This window comes from Ceratotherium simum, chromosome 10 (genome assembly GCF_057802395.1).
Source record: "Ceratotherium simum simum isolate JZ-2026a chromosome 10, ASM5780239v1, whole genome shotgun sequence".
Taxonomy (NCBI): Eukaryota; Metazoa; Chordata; class Mammalia; order Perissodactyla; family Rhinocerotidae; genus Ceratotherium; species Ceratotherium simum.
The window spans coordinates 71,735,593-71,761,298 of NC_141909.1; the positions used below are offsets into that span (position 1 = coordinate 71,735,593).

The 25,706-nt window shown below is 40.8% G+C and overlaps 1 protein-coding gene and 1 non-coding gene across 5 annotated transcripts in view; both read left to right on the plus strand.

The window, feature by feature from the left end:
• The first annotated feature begins 506 nt into the window (after positions 1 to 506).
• The window catches only part of N4BP2L1 (NEDD4 binding protein 2 like 1), a 33,333-nt gene continuing 8,133 nt past the window's right edge, over positions 507 to 25,706 (plus strand). For 2 of the 4 annotated variants that reach the window (XM_087436228.1, XM_004435313.3), the window contains exon 1: positions 507 to 843. In XM_087436228.1, the coding sequence (XP_087292354.1) occupies positions 662 to 843 (182 nt within the window). In that variant the 5' untranslated portion in view covers positions 507 to 661. Of the gene's footprint in view, positions 844 to 17,807; positions 17,841 to 25,706 lie in introns of those variants that run through there. The other 2 variants (XM_004435312.3, XM_087436229.1) reach the window with 2 other exon arrangements.
• LOC147916174 (small nucleolar RNA SNORA16B/SNORA16A family) lies at positions 9,226 to 9,353 on the plus strand. The gene has a single exon (XR_015553529.1). It is a non-coding gene; the product is annotated as a small nucleolar RNA SNORA16B/SNORA16A family (small nucleolar RNA).

Below are 25,706 nucleotides of genomic sequence, written 5' to 3' on the forward strand. Positions count from 1 at the left end.
TAGATCAATTTGAGTTTTAACAGGTGCTTTTTCTGAGGAAGAAGAGATTTAAACTTTATGTAGAGGCAACAAAGCTTTCTAAGAATATTTTTGGCAGGCTGATAAATAGGATTAAAAAAAGAAAAGATACAGGCTCTGGGATAGTAGTGTTAGCTGTTGGGACACCAGCCAGATATTGGTTCACAAATTGGGGGAGACAATGATCTTTACCGTTACTATTCAAAATGCTGTTCACGTTTTTTAATTGTCAACTAAAATTATTTCATTTTCAAGGTCTAGGCTAGTGGGGGAGGGGGGCCGGGGGCTGTTGCAGAGCGCCTGGCTTCCACAGCGGGCAGCCCGGGGAAGTGTCCCGGTGTCCCACCGGGCGAGCCCTCTCCCCTCAGGGCGAAGGGCACCGAGAGGCAAGGGAGAGGGGGAGAGCCGGGTGGTCGCGTCACCCATGTTTTCCAGCTGTCGGTCTCCCAGCGTCCCCAGCTTTCCAGGTAGGGACGCCCCCTCCCACGCAGCGCGGTTCGGGCGGGTGGGAAGGAGGGGCTGGGCTGCGAGCGCCCGCCCCTCCATCTATCACATGGCCGGAGAGCCACAAAAACAACAGCTTTGGCCAAGACCGTGACTTCAGGAAGGGGCACCCAGGGCTCTCGCAGCTAGCCCCCTCCCCATGGAGGAGAGTTTCCTTGAATCCTTTGGGAGGCTGAGCCTCCGGCAGCGGCCGCAGCAGCAGCCGCCTCGGCCGGCGGCCCCCCCGCCCCCGCGTGGGACAGCTCCGCGCCGCCACAGCTTTAGGAAGCACCTCTACCTCCTGCGCGGCCTCCCGGGCTCGGGGAAAACCACTCTGGCCAGGTAATGACCCCGCCTGGGGCAGGCGCGCGGACCCCGGCCGAGCGAGCCCCTGCCGCGCGGCTCCCGCCCCGCGCCGCCCGCCCGAGCCTGGCGGTGGGGAGCCGGGCCGCCCCAGGGCTGGTGCCGGGCGGGCGGGCGGGCGAGGAGGGCGGCCCGTCCCGTGTGTGTCCGTGCTGCGCTTTCCGAGGACGGATTCCGGCACTGCGCCTTGCGCGAGCTCAGATGGCGCCGGGCCCAGTGCCTGCCGGGCCGAGCGCGGGAGCCTCCCCAGCCCGGGGTCGGGAGGCCCGCGGGGATTCTTCTCCAGGAACCCCCGGTGGCGACTGCTGAGAAAACCTCCGGGACGCCCACTAGCGCGCAGGCACCGGCCACAGTGCGTCAACAGGCGTTTTACCCGGAGCGGAGAAACGAGGGGGCCGGGGCGGGGGGCCCGCGCTCACATCTGGCGGGGTCAGGCTGCCCTGCGTTTGCTTTGGCAGCTGCGAAGGCGCACAGGTGCAGGGGGAGGGGGCTGGCGCGGCCGCCGCGGGCCGTCATTGACGGAGCCTCGCACTGGGCGCCCAGATTCGTGTACTCGCGAGTTGCGTAAGCGGCCCTCCCCGTACCAGGTCGGCGCGAATTACGCGGGCTCGTTGCCTGCCGCCACCTTGCTAGGCCCACCGCTGCAGCCTCAACTTCCACCGCTCCCTGCCTTGCCCTCGATGTTCCAGCAACGGTGAACTGTGCCTTTGCTGACGCTGGCCCGCCTGCCTGGCTTGCCTGCCTGGCTTGCCCTCCGCCTCGTCTTCTGAGCTCCTTGGCTTCCTGTTTACACATCTGTGACTGCGTTTGGTTTTGCACATGGTTTTGTTTATTCTTCTGTAAGTTTTTTGAAGGTAGGGGCCATATCTTACCTTGCCAAGCACAGAGTCTGGCATGTCGTATGTGTTCAATAGAAGTGGTCCCTTCCCTTCAAAGAGCTTTCCATCTCATTAGAGAGATGAGGCCGGCCATAGAACCATCTAGCTGCTAAAGAAGAATCAAGGTAGCACACATTCAGGAGCTAATTTGGATGGTACACAGACAAAGACTGTGGGAGGAGGGTCTGGGTCCTTCGGGGGTCAGGGAACTGTGAAAGATCTGGTGATGTACTGCCAGTTTTAATTAGGCTTCCTGGCTGATTTGCAGAGTAGAAGCCTTTAGCAAAACAACGTTGCTACATTGTCACAGATTAAAGGGCTGGGTGACTTCCAAACGGCCACTGGTACTCTTGCCTAAGACACGTGCACATTTCAGTAGGCCTTCTCTCTTCTCTGGGAAGGGAGGTGGAGGGTGGAGAGTGGGGGAGCCTGGTTAGAACCCAGCAGAACTTGGTTATTTTGTGATACAGTCATGATGGGTACATCTGTTACCAACCAAGTATCTTCTGAATTCAAATCCTATTTAGTTTCACTTTCGCTTTGCTGATTTGTGGCCTGTCACACACTGTGTGTCAAAGAAGGAAGTAAACGTCTTTGGTCAGATTTTGTCTCTACTCAGAAGGGAAGTAGTAAGATTAGTGGAAGGTGCATAGAATTGGACATCAGAAGCCATTTGGACCTCACATTTCCTCATCTGTAAAGCAAGTGGGTTGGCCTGGGTGGTCTTTACGGTCCTTTCTGGCTCTAACGTTCTACACTTTTAGGACTTTAATTCCTGGTTGACATTTGGCTAAGGAGAAGACAACGGATGAGAGACCAGCTTATTAAAGAACATCTCTCTAGGGACGACTGACGGGAGCACTGGCCTGGGAGTCTGAAGATTGTGCCTTTAGATCCTCTTCGTCACGAAATAGCTGGTGACTTTGGGCGATTGCCTGGCTTTTCTGGGACTTATTTTCCTTATATGTGAATACGAAGAAGGGATTAGGTTAGATGATTTATTGAAGATCCTTTTGCTCTTAATTTCTAGTTGTTAGACTTAAAAATGGTTTGTTAATAATGGCTAGGTAAAGAGCTCTGATCTTGGAGTCAATTTGTGGCTTCAAATCCAAGCTCTGCCACTCACTAGCTATGATCTTTACTCAACATCTCTGCACCTCAGTTTCCTTTCCTGTAAAATGGGGATATCTGCTCTGTGTACTTCAGAGGGCTCTTGTGAAGATTATATGTGTGTGAGAGAACTTGTTAAATTTTAAAGTGCTGTATAAATTTTAAGAGATATTAGTTACTGCCTAAGATGTTGATCAGCTGAGATAAATCTTCAGGGTGTTCCTGGGGAGAAGCCTGGCTCTGAAGTGAAGAAGGCAGCTGGAAGTTAACTTTGTGAGTTCTTCTGTTAGGCTGGGCATTGGCAGTTCTGGGCGCAGAGGAGCCTTGGCACTGCTTTGCGGTGGGTTGTGCATTTATATAGAAATCTGGGAAGTAAGCAAGGAAACAGGCCACAGCTCATTAAGGAGGGAGGCCTGTAGTAGGATGAAATGGTGTGATGGATGTCACAGGCCAGGGCCCTCAAGGAGCTGCCTGCCCCACTTTTTTGGGGGGTCGGGTGGAGGAGAGGAGGAGAATGGCAAATTGTTAAAAAATACACATGTGTAGAAAATAGTAAAACTGTAAGGCCATCTTATGTATTGTTGGATTCTGGGAAATTCATATTTTCTTTATGCTGTGTATTTTCTAAATTTTCCATAATGAACATGTATTTCTTGAATCAGAAAAATAAAATTTTTTTCTTTAAAAATTGGAGATCATTTTTACAGATGCAAGTTCATCTTTTTTCTGCTTAACTTTTATTTCTCATTTGATTAAAGAAATAATAAAAATGTTTTTGAAATTAGGATATGTCTTGTCTTCCAAATCAATGTTAGATTTCTGTGCTTTTCACCTCTATGTTTTCATAGTTTGAAGGGGCTGGAATGTGGAAACCATGTATTTAAATTCTTTGGACATATTAAAACAACAGTTGGAGTTTTGTCTGGTTTAAAAATTTAAGTACATCAGAGTAGTAAAAATTTAGCGTGCCCCCTAAATCTGTTTTATCACCTCTATTTCGTTTTAAAAACATTTCAAAAATAGATTCTTACCGTTGACCTGTAAGTCCTACTTCCAGGAATTCGTTGTAAGGCAATAATTGGACAAGTGCATGGATATAGAGGAATGTTCATCACAGTTTTTTTATGATAGAAAAAATGTGAGCCAACTTAAACACATAAAAATAGAGAGTTGGCTTTAAGTCATGTAGTCATTAATGGGAACATAGATGTGTATTTGACATGCAAATATATTCACACACACCCCCAGTGAAGTTAAGAAGCCTGTTAAGAAAGCTCTCTATATATACACAAAAGTCCCATTTTATGTTAAAGAAAGGGGGTCTACATATACTCATTGACGAATGTGTGAAAAGATAGATATCTGTTGATAGTTGTTGACTTTAGATAGTGGGATTATGGACTTTTCCACCCTGACTTATTTTCTCATTTTTCTACAACAAATGTATTACTCGTTAACTTTTTAAAGGTGAAAATAACTTGTTAAAGTTGAAAATAGTTTTGTTAAATAACTTGACTAGGTAGACTCAAGCTGTGTGACAAAGCATTTATTAAATAACTGAATAAATATGTTTTCTATATAAAAAAGCTTTCCTAGATTTATTCTCAGTTGGACATACACTAGGAAACTTTTTAAATCCATAAGGCAATTGATTTTAATTACTTATTAATTACTTAATTATTAAATATTTTTCTAATTATGAATTAGCATTCCAACTAGCATAGGTCACTTGGTTCTTCATTACCTCAGGTTCTTTTTCATTAAAATGGAGCTAATATTCCATTAATAAGTTTGTTGTGAGGATTTAAGATACTGTGGTAAACAATGATCCTGTGATTATGTATGTGAAAGTACTGTGGAATGCGTGGGCTACATAAATACCAACTATTGTTAATTATTATTCACTAATCAACAATGCCAGTATTCACTGAGTACTTATAAGACTGTTAGTACTTGCTTAGTAAGGTATATACCAAATAGGATGAAGAGAAGGAGCCTATACAAGACTAACAAATGGAAAATAATAATCAATACACTACTATGGGTGAGTAAAGTTGAATGGGGAATAGCGTCTTATATGCTATTGGTGTTCAAGGCCAGGGAGTCTCTGAGGGTCATTAGGAAGATAGGCTAATAAGGGAAGAGAGCATCTCTTCCATGTGGAGATGGTTCTTGAACTGGCCTTGAATTTGGGGAGGATGTGGCTGAACAAAGGGAAGGGATTAGCAACATGAATAAGGAGATGGAGATGGGAAAGAGCTGGGTGAAGTTCTCTTAGGCTAGTGAGGAGAATGGCTTGACTGACGTGGATGGTTCATATTAGTGAATGTGTTGGTTAGGTAAACCCAAGGCTGGATCATGGAGAACATTAAAAGCTGGACAAAGGACTACAGAGTTGATAGAAGAACTAAGATTCCAATCCCAAGACCCTTTCACTCTCAGCAGATGATCCAGAACTATCTCTTTCCACAGCTGAAGTGACAAACTCACCTGGATCTGCACCTATCTTTTCCTCCTACCTCAGTGAAAGCATCTGTGGATGATCTGTTTACCTCTATGCTTTCTACTGTGTGTGTGTGTGTGTGTGTGAGAGAGAGAAAATGTCCCCCACTTTTGGGCCATTTTAATCATTTTTTAAGTGTACAATTCAGTGTTATTAATTACATAACGTTGTGCAACCATCACCACTATCTATTTCAAAAATTTTTTTATCACTCCAAACAGAAACTCTGTACCCATTAAGCAATAACTCCCCATTCCCCCCTCCTCTCAGCCCATGGCAACCTCTGACCTACTGTCTGCCTCTATGTATTTGACTACTCTAGACACCTCATGTAAGTGGAATCATACAATATTTGTCCTTTTGTGTCTGGCTTATTTCACTTAGCTTAATGTTTTCAAGGTTCACTCATGTTGTAGCATGTGTCAGAACCCCGTTACTTTTTATGGCTGAATAATAGTCCATTTCATGGATATACCACTAAATTGTCCTTTTGAGATTTTTATTTATTTTATTTTTCCCCCCAAAGCCCCAGTGGATAGTTGTATGTCGTAGCTGCACATCCTTCTAGTTGCTGTATGCGGGACTCGGCCTCAGGATGAACGGAGAAGTGGTGCCTCGATGCGCACCCGGGATCCGAACCCGGGCCACCAGCATCGCAGCGCACGCACTTAACCACCAAGCCACAGGGCCGGCCCGTAAATTGTCCTTTTGAAATGAAATGGCAATAGTAGAGGGTAGTCTTTCCTTTTTTTTTTTTTTAATAATTTTATTTATTTATTTATTTTCCCCCAAAGCCCCAGTAGACAGTTGTATGTCATAGCTGCACATCCTTCTAGTTGCTGTATGTGGGACGTGGCCTCAGCATGGCCGGAGAAGCGGTGAGTCGGTGCGCACCCGGGATCCAAACCCGGGCCACCAGCAGCAGAGCGCGCGCACTTAACCACTAAGCCATGGGGCCGGCCCCTTTCCTTTTTTTTTAATGGCCTTATTTGAAAAATTAGAAGTTGTCAACCTCTTATGTCCGTTCCCTGGAATTGTTTTGAATCTTTACATATCAGTCAAAGCAAAGTCTGGAAATCACGCTCTGGTGTATGTCACATCATTTGCAATGTTCTAGTTCCTTTTGGTACCATCATAAATGGTTTGTAACATAGATTTGGTTAGGCCTGAGAATGCTTGCTTGCTTTTCTCATTCATATCTCTGGATAACATGGAATTTTCCGTCAAGAGAAATACCTTTTCATTATTTCTTGGCATTAGAGCTTTCCAAGAAAGTGAAAGGATGCTTTCCTGATGTGAGGCGGTGATAAGACAGAGATGGGAACAAAGGTATATTTTAGAACCAATGAAATACGGGAAGCAGTGAGAAGAGGGGATGAATTAGGTTAGCTAAGTAGTGAGTAGTTAGACCCCAAAGCATACTTGCTCCACAGTGCTCTTAGGCAGCAGACCTGGACCATAGTGTTTTTATTTTGAGGCCAGGGCTCTCATAAGTAAAAGCAAGGTCAAAATAGAGAGTTTGCAGTATTCCAAGTCTGTGTGTATGAAAATAGAGTATCAGGCAGGTGACATCTCAGATCTTGATTCACTTAGGTCTACTTGGAGAAACTACTAGCTTTTTATATTGTTAATGATTTTCTTAAGGTGGGTCCTAAAGCTCCTCTCTCTACTGCTGAGAGTCCTTGCAAAAGCGCTCTCTGGGGGTTGGGGTGAATGAAAACTATAAATGCTATACATGTTTAACAGAGTAAGAATCTACAGTGCAGTGTGTTTATAATAACTTACTGGAAAGGTTGCCCAACTATACAAGAAATTCACCTCCATTGCGGTCCTGGAGCCATTGGGATAGTGGAAGAAGACCCTGCTGAACTGGGGCAATATAATATTGCAGGTGTGACTTATGATTAGAGAGGCAGTAGAAATCGAGGAAGAAATGAATGGGGAAGAGTGTTTTCATAGGAAAATCTCAGGAGATGTAAAAGAAGTTCCCTTAGTGTTCGTCTAGTCCAAGCCCAAGACACTAAGCTCTGAGAAGTTAAACATCTTGATCGAGGTCATGGGGTTGAATTCTCCTTATTTCTAGTCCAGAGCTTTTTCTTCTACACCAAAGGAAGAGGCTAGTGGGAGTGACCTGGTGAAAGAGTAGTGAGATTGGTTTTGATCTGTTGTCTAATGAACAAACACTTAAAGGCCCTATTAAGAGGGCTAAGTTTACCTGGATTTCAACTGTCAGGGTAGGGAAGCTACATTTTATTATTTGTCAGTGTTGATGATATGTTTCTTATGTTATAAAAAAAATACCAGAGTATTTATTTTTCTTATTAACATGGTACCATTTGGGGCAATGGGAGGAGATGAGATTTAGATTTTTAATAAGTATTCATATATTTATCTTGATTGTAATGTGTTGGAGAGAGATGTTGCAGTCAACATCCAACTCCCAAGGGTATGTGAAGTCCATCCTCGTGTGCTCACATGGTAGGATGTTTATAACTCAACTTGGGGCCTTAGTTCCCTTGTGGCTTTTCAGTGAACTCTTCTCTATATAATGGCACCATTCTAGGCCCATTCAGACTCTAGAGGAACCCAATAAGAAATTCTTTCTTTTCTTTTTTTTTTTTTTAAGATTTTATTTATTTATTTATTTTCCCCCCAAAGCCCCAGTAGATAGTTGTATGTCTTAGCTGCACATCCTTCTAGTTGCTGCATGTGGGACACGGCCTCAGCATGGCCGGAGAAGCGGTGCGTCAGTGCGCGCCCGGGATCCGAACCCGGGCCGCCAGCAGAGGAGCGTGCGCACTCAACCACTAAGCCACGGGGCCGGCCCAGAAATTCTTTATTTTCACTACAAGTTATCTAAAGATATCTAGGCTGTATGGATTGAGGAAATAGTATGATAAAGAAAAATTAGTCTAATTTCTAATTGTTCCTTCATAAGGATCTCTATTGCATCATGTATGTGGCTTGGGGAGAAGGCTCTCTGTTTTTATCAAGGTTAAGAGTCTGGGAAAGGGGAAGGTAGACATGGAGAAGGAAAAGAAAGCCCACATATACTGAGTGCTGACTGTATGCCTGGCACATTATGTATGCTGGCTTATTGGATCTTTACAGTAACCCTAAGATAGAGCTGTTTTTATTTTACAAATGAGGATGTTAGGATCAGAGGATCATGCATTTGATTCTGAGACTCTGGATTTCATGATACACAAAGTGGTCTCACCAGGGATGCTCATGGACAAACACCGACACCTGCTCTTCACAGTGGTTAGGGAATCCTGTTGAAGCATGATTGTATAGCTGGGATATTTCAACGTTCCTTTTCACTTTTAAGGATATGCCAAAGAAAAGGGTCTGAGAGGGGTCTCTCTGCTGTCTAAAGCAGCGTCTCTCTGACATTCTTTGCCCTGTGATTGGACTTCCTTTTCTTCCTTATATTAGCACCACCTGCCGTTGACTTACTTATTTGCTTATTATCTATTTCTTTCACTAGAAGCTAATCTTCCTGAGATGTGATGTGAGCTCCATGAGATCAGGAACTTTGTTTTCTTCAGCTCCTCAGAAGGCCTGGCACATAGTAGGCCTAGATCACTAAGTATTTGATGGATTTGTTAATGCCAGAAGCTTCCTAAGAGTTGGCAGCTCAGATGTCAGCATGGGTCTTGAGTAAAGAACAAAACCAAAAAGGAGATTATTCACATACAGAGAAATATAAAAGAATGAATGGGCTGTAGAGAATGGATGAGAGAAAAAGAAAAAAAGAATAGAGCCACTCGCCCCAAAGTTCTCTTCAATTCAGTGCACAAGAAAACCATCCTTGTTTTACACATGAAAATGTTTGATGTGCCATCTCCTTCACCCAGTAATTATACTAAAAGGATTAAAGATGCAGCTGCTTTCCCATTCAAGCGGCAGTCAAAAAGAGCCGAAAGTGACAGTTTTCCTGTACGGCCACTGTTCTGTTGTCTGTAACTGATTTATGACATTTTGGGAAAACAGCTAAAAACAAGTGAATACTGAGGTCAGTGTGCTTCTGGCTCTGCTATTCTGAGCATGGCTGAATTGACCAACAGAACACAAACGCAGGGGAAACCTGAACCACTGCTAGATTATACGGAAGCGTGCTGTTCACATGCAAGATACTAAAAGGAATTTCTGCTAAACAGAGTGAAGTGGGACTACACTGGCACTGAGGGCTCCATAGGAGTCGGGTTTTGGATCTCATAAACATGCCCTACTTTGGAGGCAGGAGTGGTAAGGGCAAGAGTGAGCATAGGACAGACTGGAGCTCTTCACTGGAGTCTCCTTAGCCACTGTGGCTTGGTGGTATCCATGGGGCTGGTGATGGTTGAGGTCCATCTCTCCAAGAACAGGGCTCAGCCTTGGTCTGGCGGTTAGAGCACCAAGAAGGTCAGGCCACACCAGGCCTCAGGGGAGACTGTCCCAAGACTTACAGCTGTCGCTCCTTCCCCATTCTCCTGAGGGTTGTTGGGTTGTGGAAACTGTTTCCTACCTCCCAGTTTCAAGTCCTCTAGGGGAATTGCAATAACATCCAGAGGAGGTGCTGGGCTCCAAGAAGAATCCTCTCTCCCAGTCCCCTTTAGGGTGTAAGTGTGAGGTTTGGGTACAATTCTCAATGCACCAAGATGAGTAGATAGAAATTCTCCTCGCACGGTTTGGGGCCCTATGGAAAGAATTTGCATAATTAAGGGAACAGAACCTAACATTCAAGAACCATTCATATGTTCACCACATATTTATTGAGTGTCTCTCATGTGCCTGACATTCTTCTAAATGCTTGGAATAGAGCAGTGAACAAAAGAGACAAAGATCCCCACCTTCATGAAGCATATATTCCATCAGAGAAAAAAAATCTTTCTGAAGGAAGGAAGGAAATTTTAAACAGCATCTGCTCTGCTCTGTTCTTTCAAAAAACAAATGAGAAAGGATTCCATAGCTATTCTGCTTGCAGTATATACCCTCAGGAGACATTCCATGTATGCACAAGGAGATGAGCGTGCACAGTGACGTTCACTGAAACTTGTTCATGAGAGGGAGAACTGCAAACAACCTCAACATCACTAGAGAAAAGGTGGTTTGTTTATTTTATAGCACTCAAGCATGGTGGTTTAGTGTGTAGCTCTGGGGCCAGAAGCCTAGGTTTTAATTTATCTGTACCACTCACTGGTCTTTTTTTCCCCTCCAGCTTTATTGAGATATAATTGCCATATAACAGTGTGTAAGTTTTAGGTGTACAATGTGTTGATTTGATAGACTTATCTGTTGCAAAATGATTATCACTATAGTGTTAGCTAACACCCCTATTGTGTCACATAATTACCATTTCTTTTTTGTGGTGAGAACATTTAAGATCTATTCTCTCAGCAACTTTCAAGTATATAATACAGTATTAACTATAATTATCATGGTGTACATTAGATCTCCAGAGCTTATTAATCTTATAATTGGAAGTTTGTACCCTTTGACCAACATCGCCCCAATTCCCCCACCCCTCAGCCCCTGGTAACCACCGCTCTACTGTCTCTACTCGCTTTACTCTCTTCCTTGGTTAAATTTATTCCTCTACTCTCTGTTTCCATGAGTTCAACTTTTTTAGATTCCACGTATAAGTGAGATCATATGTATTTGTCTTTCTCTGTCTGATTTATTTCACTTAGCATAATGCCCTCAAGGTTCGTCCACGTTGTTGCAAATGGCAGGATTTTCTTTTTTCTCATGGCTGAATAATAGTCCATAGTGTGTATGTATATGTAATATATATACTTTATATACTACATCTTCTTTATCCATTCATCTGTTGATGGACACTTAAGCTGTTTCCATATCTTGGCTATTGTAAATAATGCTGCTATGAGTATGGGTGTGCAGATAACTCTTTGAGATTCTGTTTTCATTACCTTTGGATATGTAACCAGAAGTGGGATTGGTGGATCATAGAGTAATTCTATTTTTAATTGTTTTTTTGTTTAATCTTGGTTTATTGCTACAGATTACATATTCTTACAACCATAAAAATTGAAGAAAATACTTTGTAACATCCAGTACTCTTGTTTATTTCCAAGGTGGAAACGTAGTAATTTTTTTTTTTTGGTGAGGAAGATCAGCCCTGAGTTAACATCCATGCTAATCCTCCTCTTTTTGCTGAGGAAGACCGGCTCTGAGCTAACATCTATTGCCAATTCTCCTCCTTTCTTTCCCCAAAGCCCCAGTAGATAGTTGTATGTCATAGTTGCTGTATGTGGGATGCGGCCTCAGCATGGCGGGAGAAGAAGTGCGTTGATGCGCGCCCAGGATCCCAACCCAGGCCACCAGTAGCAGAGCGCGCGCACTTAACCGATAAGCCACGGGGCCGGCCCTGTAGTCATTTTGTAAAGATGTTTGCTGACTTCAGTACCCATGCATATGCTTTAAAAATATGTGTGTATATATATAGTATTTAATTATAGACCCATTTTGGTAAACTCTATTATTATGATTATTGTTATTATTACTATTCTTTTTCTAATATACCATCATTTCTCACCTGGAATACTGCAATAACTCTGCTTTCACTTTTGTTTCCTTATTATGTAATATTTTTTATTTTTCATTATGCAATATTTTTTTTATTGATGTTTTAATAGTTTTTAACATTGTGAAATTTTGGGTTGTACATTTTTGTTTGTCCATCACCATATATATGACTCCCTTCACCACTTGTGCCCACCTCGATTGCCCCTGGTAACCACAATACTGATTTCTCTGTCCCTCTGTTGGTTTATATTCCACATATGAGTGAGATCATACAGTGTTTGTCTTTCTCCTTCTGGCTTACTTCACTTAACATAATACCCTCCAGGCCCATCCATGTTGTTGCAAATGGGACGATTTTGTCTTTTTTTATCGCTGAGTAGTATTCCATTGTATGTATATACCACATTTTCTTAATCCAATCATCAGTCGAGGGACACTTAGGTTGCTTCCACTTCTTGGCTATGGTGAATAATGCTGCAGTGAACATAGAAGTGCATAAGCCTCTTTGGATTGTTGATTTCAGGTTCGTTGGATAGATTCCCAGTAGTGGGATGGCTGGGTCATAGGGCATCTCTATTTTTAATTCTTTGAGGAATCTCCATACCGTTTTCCATAGAGGCTGCACCAGTTTGCATTCCCACCAGCTGTGTATGAGGGTTCCTGTTTCTCCACATCCTCTCCAACACTTGTTGTTTTTTGTCTTGGTGATTATAGCCATTCTAATGGGCGTGAGGTGATATCTTAGTGTTGTTTTGATTTGCATTTCCCTGATGATTAGTGATGTTGAACATCTTTTCATGTGCCTATTGGCCATCTGTATACCTTCTTTGGAGAAGTGTCTGTTCATTTCCTCTGCCCATTTTTTGATTGGGTTGTTTGTTTTTTTGTTGTTCAGTTGCGTGAGTTCTTTATATATTATGGAGATCAACCCCTTGTCAGATGTGTGTTTTGCAAATATTCTCTCCCAGCTGGTGGGTTGTCTGTTCATCTTGATTCTGGTTTCATTTGTCTTATAGAAGCTCTTTAATCTGATAAAGTCCCACTTGTTTATTTTTTCTTTAGTTTCCCTAGTCTGAGTAGGCATGTCATCCGAAAAGATTCCTTTAAAACCAATGTCAAATAGTGTGTTGCCTATATTTTCTTCTATGAGTTTTATAGTTTCAGGTCTCACCTTCAGGTCTTTGATCCATTTTGAGTTAATTTTTGTGAATGGTGATAGCAGATGGTCCACTTTCATTCTTTTGCATGTGGCTGTCCAGTTTTCCCAACACCACTTATTAAAGAGACTTTCCTTTCTCCATTGTATGTTCTTAGCACCTTTGTCGAAAATTAGCTGTCTGTATATGTGTGGTTTTATTTCTGGGCTTTCAATTCTGTTCCATTGATCTGTGTGTCTGTTTTTGTACCAGTACCATGCTGTTTTGATTACTATTGCTTTGTAGTATGTTTTGAAGTCAGGGATTGTGATGCCTCCTGTTTTGTTCTTTTTTCTTAGGATTTCTTTAGCTATTCGGGGTCTTTTGTTGCCCCATATAAATTTTAGTATTCTTTTTTCTACTTCTGTGAAGAATATCATTGGGATTCTGATTGGGATTGCATTGAATCTGTAGATTGCTTTAGGTAATATAGACATTTTAACTATGTTTATTCTTCCAATCCACGTGCATGGGATATCTTTCCATTTCTTTATGTCATCATGGATTTCCCTCAATAATGTCTTGTAGTTCTCATTGTATAGGTCCTCTTTATTGACTTTTTGTCTGGATGATCTATCCATTGATGTAAGTGGGGTATTAAGATCCCCTACTATTATTGTGTTGTTGTTAATGTTTCCTTTTAGGTTTGTTAATAGTTGCTTTATGTACATTGGTGCTCCTATGTTGGGTGCATGTATATTTATAAGTGATATGTCTTCTTGGTAGAGTGTCCCTTTTATCATTATATATTTCCCTTCTTTGTCTTTTTTAACCTGTTTTATCTTGAAGTCTACTTTGTCTGATATGAGTATGGCAACACCTGCTTTCTTTTGTTTGCCATTAGCTTGAAGTATTGTCTTCCATCCTTTCACTCTGAGCCTGTGCTTGTCTTTAGAGCTGAGATGTGTTTCCTGGAGGCAGCATATTGTTGGGTGTTGCTTTTTAATCCATCTTGCCACTCTGTATCTTTTGATTGGAGAGTTCAATCTATTTACATTTAGGGTAATTATTGATATATGAGGGCTTAATGTTGCTGTTTTGTCACTTATTTTCTGGTTTTTTTGCGTTTCCTTTGTTTCTTATCCCATTTGTTTTGGACTGCCAATTCAGTTTGATTGTTCTGTCTTATGACTCTTCTAGTTTTCTCTTTGTTTATCATTGAGGTTTTGTTTTGATTATTTGTTTAGTGGTTACCTTGAGGTTTGTGTAAAAAATTTTGTGTATGAGATATTCCATTATCTAATGGCCCTCTATTTCCTTATACTAAGTCAATTCAATCACTTTCCTCTTCCCCTTCTAAGTCGTTCTTGTTATACCTTATTCTATCTTGTGTTGTGGCTGTGTGTTTACAGTGATGAGGTTAAATTTATGTTTGGTGAATTCCTTCCTTTGATCTTTGATTTTAGTATTTAAGTGGTTGCTAACCTATTCTGATAAAGATCTACTATTTTTCTGAGTTTATCTACCTATTTTTCTCCTTGCTCCAAGCTTTGTATTCCCTTTCTCTTCCTTTTTTCAGGGCTGAGGGCCTTCTTGAGTATTTCTTGTAGTGGGGGTCTCGTGGCCATGAACTCCCTTAGCTTTTGTTTATCTGGGAGAGTTACTATTTCTCCATCATATTTGAAGGATATTTTTGCTGGATAGAGTATTCTTGGCTGAAAGTTTTTGTCTTTCAGTATTTTGAATATATCATTCCAGTCTCTCCTAGCCTGTAAAGTTTCTGTTGAGAAATCCGCTGAGAGCCTGATGGGAGTTCCTTTGTACGTTATTTTTTGTTTTTGTCTAGCTGCCCTTAATATTGTTTCTTTGTCATTGACTCTGGCTAGCCTTACCACTAGGTGTTTTGGAGAGAGCCTTTGCCTGTTGATATAGTTAGGTGACCTGTTGGCTTCGCTTACTGGTATTTCCTGCTCCTTCCCCAGATTTGGGAAATTCTCAGCTATTATTTCCTTGAATAGGCTCTCTGTTACTCTTTCCCTCTCTTCTCCCTCAGGAATACCTATAATTCTTATGTTACATTTCCTAATAGAGTCAGATATTTCTCAGAGACTTTCTTCATTTCTTTTTAGTCTTAGTTCTCTCTCCTCTTCCATCTGGAGCATATCTGTATTCCTATCCTCTAAAATGCTAATTCTTTCCTCCATATTGTCAGCTCTGTTCTTTAAAGATTCCAGATTCTCCTTTATCTCCTCCATTATGTTCTTCATCTCCATCAGCACTGATTGGTTTTTCTTTATGATTTCAATCTCTTTTGTGAATAAACTCCTAATCTCATTGAATTGTTTGTCTGTGTTGTCTCGTATTTTGTTGAGTGTTTTTATGATAGCTATTTTGAAATCTCTGTCATTTAGATTATGGATTTCTGTGTCTTCAGGGTTGGTTTCTGGGTGCTTGTCATTTTCCTTCTGGTCTGGTGATTTCATGTATCTTTGCATTGTGGTTCTTGTGTTGGCTTTGTTTTTCCTCATCCTGGAAATCTCTGGTTGCAATTTCCACCCGCCGCCACTGTGTGGTGGTAAAGGGCTGTGTAATATAAGCCCCCTGCGCTCTGCCGCGTTTTTTCGACTGCAATCTGCAGGTCGGATCGCTTGGTCTGGTCTGGTCGGCTGAGCTGCAGGGTCTGGTTTGTGGGGGGGTGGGGGGCTCTCTCTTTTGCCCTCTGGGTCCCTGGCATGGGGGGCTTCTCTTCGCCCCTCCTTATCCACTCTCTGGGGTGCTCAGATGTTGATGGTAGCCCTGTGGCTTGCTCTTCTGAGTCCTCTGTGTGGGAGTTTCCCACTGGCTGAGAGAGCCCGAAGAGCTATGGTTTCCCCGCCGAGGGCCGCCCCTCCCCCCTCTCTGGGAGCTGCGCAGACCAGGATTGCTGATCTGATGGTGCAGGAGAGGAGTTCTCCTTACCTCTCCCCACTTGCTCCGGGGGCCCAGCACTTTCCACTCTCAGATGTGCAGCAGTGTGGATCTTTCCGACCTTGCTTTTCACTGTCTGGGATTCCGTTGTTGGTCTGTGACTATTCCTTTTGTTGTATCTTATCGGGGGAAGAGTTCACGGGAAAGCTCACTCCACCATGATGCTGACGTCACTATTTTTAATTTTTTGAGGAACCGCCATACTGTTTTCCATAGTGGTTGCACCAATTTACATTCCCACCAACAGTGCACAAGAGTTCCCTTTTCTCCACAGCCCCATTAATACTTGTTTTCGCTTGTCTTTTTGATGATAGCCATTCTAACAGGTGTGAGGAGATATCTCATTGTGGTTTTGATTTGCATTTCCCTGATGATTAGTGATATCGAGCATCTTTTCGTGTACCTGTTTGCTGTTTATATATCTTCTTTGGAAAAATGTCTAGTCAGCTCTTCTGCCCATTTTTTAATTGGGCTATTTTGTGTTATTTTGCTATTGAGTTGTATGAGTTATTTATATATTTTAGATATTAACCCCTTATTAGATATATAATTTGCAAATATTTTCTTCCATTTGGTAGGTTGCCGTTTCATTTTGTTGTTTCTTTTGCTGTGCGGGAGCTTTTTGGTTTGATGTAGTCCCACTTGTTAATTTTTGCTTTTGTTGCCTTTGCTTTTCGTGTCATATCCCAAAATATCATTGCCAAGACCAATGTCAAGGAGCTTTTTCCCTGTTTTCTTCTAGGGGTTTATGGTTTCAGGTCTTATGTTTAAGTTTTTGATCCATTTTGAGTTAATTTTTGTGAGTGGTGTAAGATGAGGGATCCATTTTCATTCTTCTGCATGTGGTTATCTGGTTTTCCCAACACCATTTATTGAAGAAACTATCTTTTCCCCGCTCAGTATTCTTGGCTCTCTTGTCAAATATTAGTTGACTGTATATACGAGGGTTTATTTCTGGGCTCTTGATTGTGTTCCATTGGTATATTTCTATGCTAGTACCTTTTTTTATGCTAGTACCATACTGTTTTGGTTTCTATAACTTTGTACTATTGTTTGAAATTAGGAAGTGTGATGCCTCCAGCTTTGATCTTCTTTCTCAGGATTACTTTGGCTTTTTTCAGGGTCTTTTGTGGTTCTGTATAAATTTTAGGATTGTTTTTTCTATTTCTGTGAAATGCCATTGGAATTTTGGTAGGGATTGCATTGAATCTGTAGATGGCTTTGGGTAATATGGACATTTTAACAATATTAATTCTCCCAATCCATGAACATGGAATATCTTTCCATTTTTGTGTCTTCTTCAATTTCTTTCATCAAAGTCTTGTAGTTTTCAGTGTACAGATCTTTCACTTCCTTGGTTGAATTTATTCCTAAGTATTTTATTGTTTTGAATGCAATTGTGAATGGGATTGTTTTATTTCTTTTTCAGATGTTTTGTTGTTAGTGTACGGAAACGCAACTGGTTTCTGTATGTTGATGTTGTGCCCACTCACTGGTCTTAATTTCTTCATCTGTAACATGGGTATTACTAACAGTACTTGTCTCAGAGGTGTATTTGAGCATTATATGAGAGATGTGAAGCCATTATAATAGTGCTTGGAGCACAATAAGCACTTAATAAATGTTAGGTATGTTTATTATTGTACTGATAATGGAGAACTACATAGCATTTAAAAGGAATGGACTGAGTCTATATATCAACATGAATAGATCTAAAATATGTAATTTTCCTTCATTTATTCATTCAACAATATTTATTGAATGCCTACTTTGTTTTAGAGTGTTCTAGGTACTTGGGAGTCATCAGAGAACAAAACAAGAGATCCTGCTCTCATGGACCTTATATGCCAGAGGGAGAGAAATGGATGTAAACCTTTTTTTTAAAATTAATTTATTTTATTGATGTTTTAATAGTTTTTAACTGTGAAATTTTGGGTTGTACATTTTTGTTTGTCCATCACCATATATATGTCTCCCTTCACCCCTTGTGCCCACCCCCCCACCCCCATTGCCCCTGGCAACCACAATACAGTTTTCTCTGTCCATGTGTTGGTTTATATTCCACATATGAGTGAGATCATACAGTGTTTGTCTTTCTCTTTCTGGCTTACTTCACTTAACATAATACCCTCCAGGCCCATCCATGTTGTTGCAAATGGGACGATTTTGTCTTTTTTTATGGCTGAGTAGTATTCCATTGTATATATGTACCACATCTTCTTGATCCAATCGTCAGTCGAGGGACGCTTGGGTTGCTTCCACTTCTTGGCTATAGTGAATAATGCTGCAATGAACATAGGGGTGCGTAAGCCTCTTTGGATTGTTGATTTCAGGTTCGTTGGATAGATGCCCAGTAGTGGGATAGCTGGATTATAGGGTATCTCTATTTTTAATTCTTTGAGGAATCTCCATACCGTTTTCCATAGAGGCTGCATGAGTTTGCATTCCCACCAGCTGTGTATGAGGGTTCCTGTTTCTCCACATCCTCTCCAACACTTGTTGTTTTTTGTCTTGGTGATTATAGCCATTCTAATGGGCGTGAGGTGATATCTTAGTGTTGTTTTGATTTGCATTTCCCTGATGATTAGTGATGTTGAACATCTTTTCATGTGCCTATTGGCCATCTGTATATCTTCTTTGGAGAAGTGTCTGTTCATTTCCTCTGCCCATTTTTTGATCGGGTTGTTTGTTTTTTTGTTGTTCAGTTGTGTGAGTTCTTTATATATTATGGAGATCAACGCCTTGTCAGATTTCTGTTTTGCAAATATTCTCTCCCAGCTGGTGGGTTGTCTGTTCATCTTGATTCTGGTTTCGTTTGTCTTATAGAAGCTCTTTAATCTGATAAAGTCCCACTTGTTTATTTTTTCTTTAGTTTCCCTAGTCTGGGTAGGCATGTCATCTGAAAAGATTCGTTTTTGACCATTTTTTGTTTATTGCAGTAACATTGGTTTATAACATTGTATAAATTTCAGGTGTACATCATTACACTTCTATTTCTGCATAGATTACATCGTGTTCACCACCCAGATACTAATTACAACCTATCACCACACACATGTGCTGAATTGTCCCTTTCACCCTCCTCCCTCCCCCTTTCCCCTCTGGTAACCACCAATCCAATTTCTGTCTCTATGTGTTTGTTTGTTGTTATTATCTACTACTTAATGAGTGAGATCATATGGTATTTGACCTTCTCCCTCTGACTTATTTCACTTTGCATAATACCCTCAATGTCCAACGGATGTAAACTTTAAGGAGATTGTATGTTATGTTAGAAGGTGATGAGTGCTGTGGAAAAGGGAAAAGAGAAGTAGAGTAAAGGTGTTTGGGAATGCCGGAGTTAAGGTGGGGGGTTGGTTGAATTTTAAACCAACAAAACAAATATGCGAAAATGTTAACAATTATCAGCTCCAGGTGGTGGGTATACAGGTGTTTGATATATACATATAAAGAAAAATTTTTTGCCTCTCTATATATTTACAATTTTTTTCCTCAAAAATTCTATGATAAAAGAAAAATGATAATAAGGAGTCTAAATATGAAAGGAGTTGGCTAAGAAGCAGAAACAAATTCTAAAGGAGCTAAATGAGATATATTTTTTAAAAAGAATCTAAAGTAAATGTTGGAATTTTAAAGTCCATTAAAGATAGAGACGAGCAGAATCACAATGCAGGAAATCAAACAGTAACGTAGAAGACAAACGTGAGAATAAATATAACTGAATAAAACCAGAATAAACATAACCAAAGCAACAATTACAGACATCATAGAACATATTTCTGAGTTGAAGACTTAAAAGTGATAAAAAATAAATTCAATACCTAGACATATACCGGTAAGATTGTTGCAAAAGGTGTTAATTAACTACTCATACTTCCTTAGTTCCTTTGTGTTAGGTATGGCAATGTGCCAACCTTACAACTACGTTTCGAGTCTCCCTTGCCTCTTTCTGCTGTGTCGAATATAAATACGAAAGCTGGAGCTGCAGTGGCGCCCTCTGTCCACCAGGAGGCACAGGACGGAAGAATGAATGAATGGAAGCCAAGCGCTAAAAAAGATGGCAGACACAGATTTAATGTATAGATGGGAGGGAAAAAGAAAAAAAGAAAGATGGTGGACACCTGGGTTCATGTTGACCTGGGTCCATGTAATACAGCCTTGGATTCTACCTCTGGATTTTTCACACATGATATATATGTATATAAATTTTTAGAAAGCCACTGTTATCTGAGTTTTCTGTTAAATGCAATTGAACCCACTTCTAACTGAAACAAATCTGAAGTATAAACATCTGTGGGGAAGGATTGTAATCCAGTAATTCTCATCCAGCCAACTTGCTAATGTATGAAGACCACAGAAGGGCTTTCTCAGATCCACAAGAACTCACAAAGTGTGTAAGACCCATGTGCCTTTGACTCTGTATAGACCTGGAAGGAAATTCTGGCATCCCACATCCAAGCTGTGTAAACCTGGGCCGGTTATTTAACCTCTTGAACCCTTAGTTTCTTTATCTAAAACTAGAGAAAACATTATTTACTTTATAAAATTGTTATAAAGGTTAAGGAGAGAGAATATATGCCAAGCTCTTGGATTAGTGCTTAGCACTCTTGAAAAAAAAGAAAATTTATTGGAACAACCACTTTAGCCTACCATGAGAAGAATCCAAGACATCAAGAAGGGACTATCCTTTTATTTGATATTTTTCAGAAATCTCTCTCCAACAAAATAAGAAAATAAAAGTATAAATTTTATAAAGGAAAGATTCACCACTACTGAATATAATCAAGAAGATGAGAAAATATTGAAAAAGCAGATAATGAAGAACTTATACATCAAGCTTAATGGAACAAAATAGAAAGTCTAATAACAGGCCTAATTATTTGTTATTATTTAGTATATAATAAAAAGTATTTCAAAACAATGAGGAATTGACGAATTATTCAGTCAATGGTTTGGGGAGAACCAGGTTCCCACATGGAAAAAAACAATTAAGTTAGATCCTTAACCAATGCCATATACAAAATAAAATTTTAGATGGATTTCGGAGTAAAATGTAATAGAACAAAAATGAATATTTACATAACCTTGGGGTGGGAAAGACTTGTAAATGTATCATCAAAGGCAGAAAGTAGAATAAAAACATGTGACTAGAAAAATTTCTAAAAATTTACACTTTTATGTTAGAGTTTATTATAAACAAAATTAAAAAGTAATTGATGTACTCAAGAAATTTTCATATTTAATAAGAAAGAGATAAACCTCCCAATAAGGAGGTTTTATTAACAATCAGACAAAGGACACGAAAATGCACCTGACAAAAGAATATCTCTAAATGACCAGCACACATAAGAAAAAATATTTAATCTTGCTGGTAATCAATTTAGTTTGTCCCCAACAAACTAAATGCCTAAAACTGTGTCATAATCATTAAAAATAGTGTTAGAGAATAAGGGGGCCGGCCCGGTGTCATAGTGGTTAAGTTCGTGTGCTCCACTTTGGTGGCCCAGGGTTTGCAGTTTCGAATCCCGGGCGTGGACCCATGCACGGCTCATCAAGCCATGCTGTGGCGGCATCCCACATACAAAATAGAGGAAGATGGGCACAGATGTTAGCTCAGAGCCAGTCTTCCTCAGCAAAAAAAAGAGGAAGATTGGCAACAGATGTTAGCTCAGGGACAATCTTCCTCACCACACACACACAAAAAAAAGAATTATGTTACAGAATAATATTTCACGAGGTGGGAAATAATTGCTATGGAAATAAGTTTAGTGAAAAGTTGGTATGCTCTACATTGTGTTTCTGTTTTTATGTAACAAAAAATCAAATGAAAAAAAGAGAAATTCTGTCTACCCACCTACCTCTCTCTCTATCTCCTGAAAAGAAGATCAGATGTCAATTATTTTTTAGATAGAGGAATATATTTTTTGCAGTTTTCTGTTTCAAAATACTCTGCAGTGAATGTGTATTTCCTTGCCAATTAGAAAGGAAAAGCAATATTTTTAAGGTTTGTGTAGAGAAAGACACTGGAGCCAGCTTGAAGGGGTACCTGCTGGCCAAATTTGGGACTATTTGATCATCGTACAGAATGAGGATGGTAAGGATTATTAAAAGGGGGGGGAAGAAAGCTCTTCTTTACAAGACAACGCCGCCTGGTAAATATGGAAGAAATTACATAATGAGAAAAGCAGTATTCTGCAATTCCCAATGTAATCATTGATTCAGGCAGTGATCAGCAATGACTGTAAAGATCACTGAGGGAAAGGTGGTTGGGGAGCAGGATTGTTACGTGGGGCCTCACAGTTTCACAGTTTGCTCCTGCACGTTACACAGTATCACAAGGGAAGCCCATGCACCTTTACAATGCAGCCATCCGGCTGACACCGCCTTTTAGCCAAGTGATCAAAGCCTGATGGTACAAACTGTCATCGTGTACAATCAGAAGTACGCAAACATCACCTCTGTACTTTCCTTCCAAAAATGTTTAACCTGGGTAATCATGAGGAAACAATCCGACAAACCCAGAATGTGGGGCATTCTCAAGCCTGGTGACCTGGACTCTTCATAAAGGGAAACCAAAGAGGACACGAGGACAGTTCTAGATTAAAAGTCACTAAAGAGACATAATAACCAAATGCAGTACTTGAACCTAGGAAAGATATTATTGGGACCATTGGGGAAATTTAAAAATCTATTAACATTAGCTATTATAGGGTCGGCCCTGTGGCTTAGCGGTTAAGTGCACACGCTCCGCTGCTGGCGGCCCAGGTTCGGATCCCGGGCGTGCATTGATGCAATGCTTCTCCGGCGATGCTGAGGCCGCGTCCCACGTGCAGCAACTAGAAGGATGTGCAGCTATGACATACCACTATCTACTGGGGCTTTGGGGGAAAAAATAAATAAATAAAATTATGAATTGAATGAAAAAAAAACATTAGCTATTATAAATTAATGTTAATTTTTAGGTGTGATAATGGTATTATGTAGGAGAATGTTCTTATTCATAGGAGATACTTTGACAAAGAATTTAGGAACAAAGGTTCATGATGTCTGCAACTTATTTTCAAATCGTTTATCAAAAATACACATGTGAGGGCCCAGTCCTGTGGCCAAGTGGTTAAAGTTCTGCCCACTTGGCTTCTGTGGCCCAGGTTTGCAGGTTCAGATCCCGGGCGGGGACCTACTCCGCTCATCAGCCATGCTGTGGAGGTGTCCCACATACAGAAAAATAGAGGAGGACTGGCACGGATGGTAGCTCAGGGCAACTCTTCCTCAGAAAGAAAAAAAACATGTGAGAGACATAAAATAAGTCAGGCGAAATGTTAACAACTAGTGACTGTAGATGAAGTGTAAGCAGTGTTCATTGTATTATTTTTCAACTTATTTCTATAGGTTTGAACATCTTCTTTCTTTTTTTGTGTGTGTGAGGAAGATCAGCCCTGAGCTAACATCCAATGGCAATCCTCCTCTTTTTTGCTGAGGAAGATCGGCTCTGGGCTAACATCCTGCCCATCTTCCTCTACTTTATGTGGGACGCCGCCACAGCATGGCTTGACGATCGGCGCGTTGGTGCACGCCTGGGATCAAAACCTGGGCTACCAGCAGCGGAGCATGTACACTTAACCGCTACGCCACTGGGCCGGCCCCGTGAGCATTTTCTTAATATAAAAGGTGATGGGGAAACAAAAGTTCAGGTGGAAATAAAAAGGAGAGGGAAAAGTATAGAATAAATGAGGCTTAAGGGACATGGCAACCAAATGCAATGTGTGGATCTTGTTGGCTCTTGATTCCAACAAACCAATGGTAGGAATACGTTTATGAGACAATCAGGGGAATTTGAACACTGATGAGATATTTGGTGAAATGAAGTAGGAAGCAGATGAAACAAGACTAGCCATATGATGATAATTGTGGAAGCAGGGCTGTGGGTACATGGGGAATGATTATATTATTCTGTTTACTTTTGCATATTTGAAAATTTCTGTAATCAAAAGTTGGGAGTACAACTCAAAATTACGTAGCTGGACTTTGTCAGTGAGTGAGTGACTAACAGATATCTAAATATATTTTCACGGTTCTCCATTATGAAATAAACACACAGACGAATGATAAGTTGTGAAATCAAGATTAGTACCTCAGTTTCTCTCATAGTAGCAATTTTAAGTGAATTTGGGGGGAAGCTGGGGAGGTGAAGATTATGTGGAAGTAATTGTCTTTCTATTTTTTCCCTTTTCTTTTATTTTCATTCTCTCAATTTCCCTAATGCATGAGGCTCCTGACCACCATAAAGAAAGCTAGAGCTGGGGCATTATCCTCATCACTTCTGAAGCTGATGGAATGGTATTTATTGCTTCCACTTAAGTTTGGGTATCTCAAGATTGTCTGTTGAATCAGTTCTTTATTTAGGAGAGATTTTATTGTCCTGCGTATTCAAGATGCTACCATGGCTGCCAGTGCTAATTTAACATCAGGTGAAGATAAAACAAGTTTTTGAAGGAATGATCATTCAGGGAGATCATCCCCACCCCATCCCCCCCACATTCCATTAGAGCTGTAACGCTGTAAAGGTGAAAAACGCATATTTTTGACTGCCCGTTTGTTAGGAGGAGCAGGTAGGCTGCACTTGGATATGTCTTAGGAACGGCGAGCAGCCCCATAGTGGTCCTGAACAATTTAACTTTTACTCTAAGGTAAAATTTTGCCATCAAGAAGGGCAGTAGTTTTTTTGTTGTGTTTTGTTTTTGTTTTCTAGAAGGGAACACAATTCAAATGAAATGTGAATTGGATACTCCTGCTTAAAGCTTTTTTAAAGGAAACATTAGAGAGTATTAATTTCCAATAGATAATATAAACCATAAAGAGGAAAACAAGAGTAGAAAAGGCTATGTTTATGAAAAGAAAAATTCAACTCTGAAATTGGTAAAAAATCCAAGCAAAACCTATGAGTGGCAGACTTAAGAGGAAAACCAGTGAAACCACATTTAGAAGGGATATCAAATCTGGACCAAAAAGAAAACAAAGGATCTTAGAACCAATATCCACAGTTGTTTAACTTAATACACAAAAGATAAGGAAAATAAGTTATACACTATTATTTAACGTCTGAACGTAGCTTTTATTATTTAGACTGGATAATATTGATGGAAATAATTTAAAAAGTGTTCACAAATATAAAATACAGATACCTGAAAATGCATTTAGTGCTGCCCTTAGATTTTTTCTAAGGTGTCTTTACAATAACTGTTTGCATTGGAGGTTCAAGTTTGGATTTATGATTTGGGCTTTTCAGTTTGAGTATCTTTCAAGTCAAATAAAAGGCATTTATAAGGAATTATGCAAATTTGTTTCATCAAGTCTTCTTTATACTTTTCTTTCATGTCACTTCCTATAACTGTGGTGGATTTAAAATGGCCACATTTTCTTTGCTACCTCTTCCATTCTTTGTTTTCCTACCCTTTCAATGTGGGCCAGCATAGTGATGTGCTTTGACAGATAGAATGTGGTGGAAGCCTAGCAGCTTCCACTGTTGCCCTCTTGAAATACTGGTTTGTGAAGAGGCCTGGGTTAGCCTCCTTGAGGACGAGAGAGCACGTGGATGGAGAGCCAGCTGACAGGCAGCACCACCAACATGTGGATGGGCCTCTTAGACCCTCTGCCCCTCACTGGTCAGGCGCCTGTGGCTGCATGCGTGGTCCCAGGCAAGACCAGCAGAACTGCTCA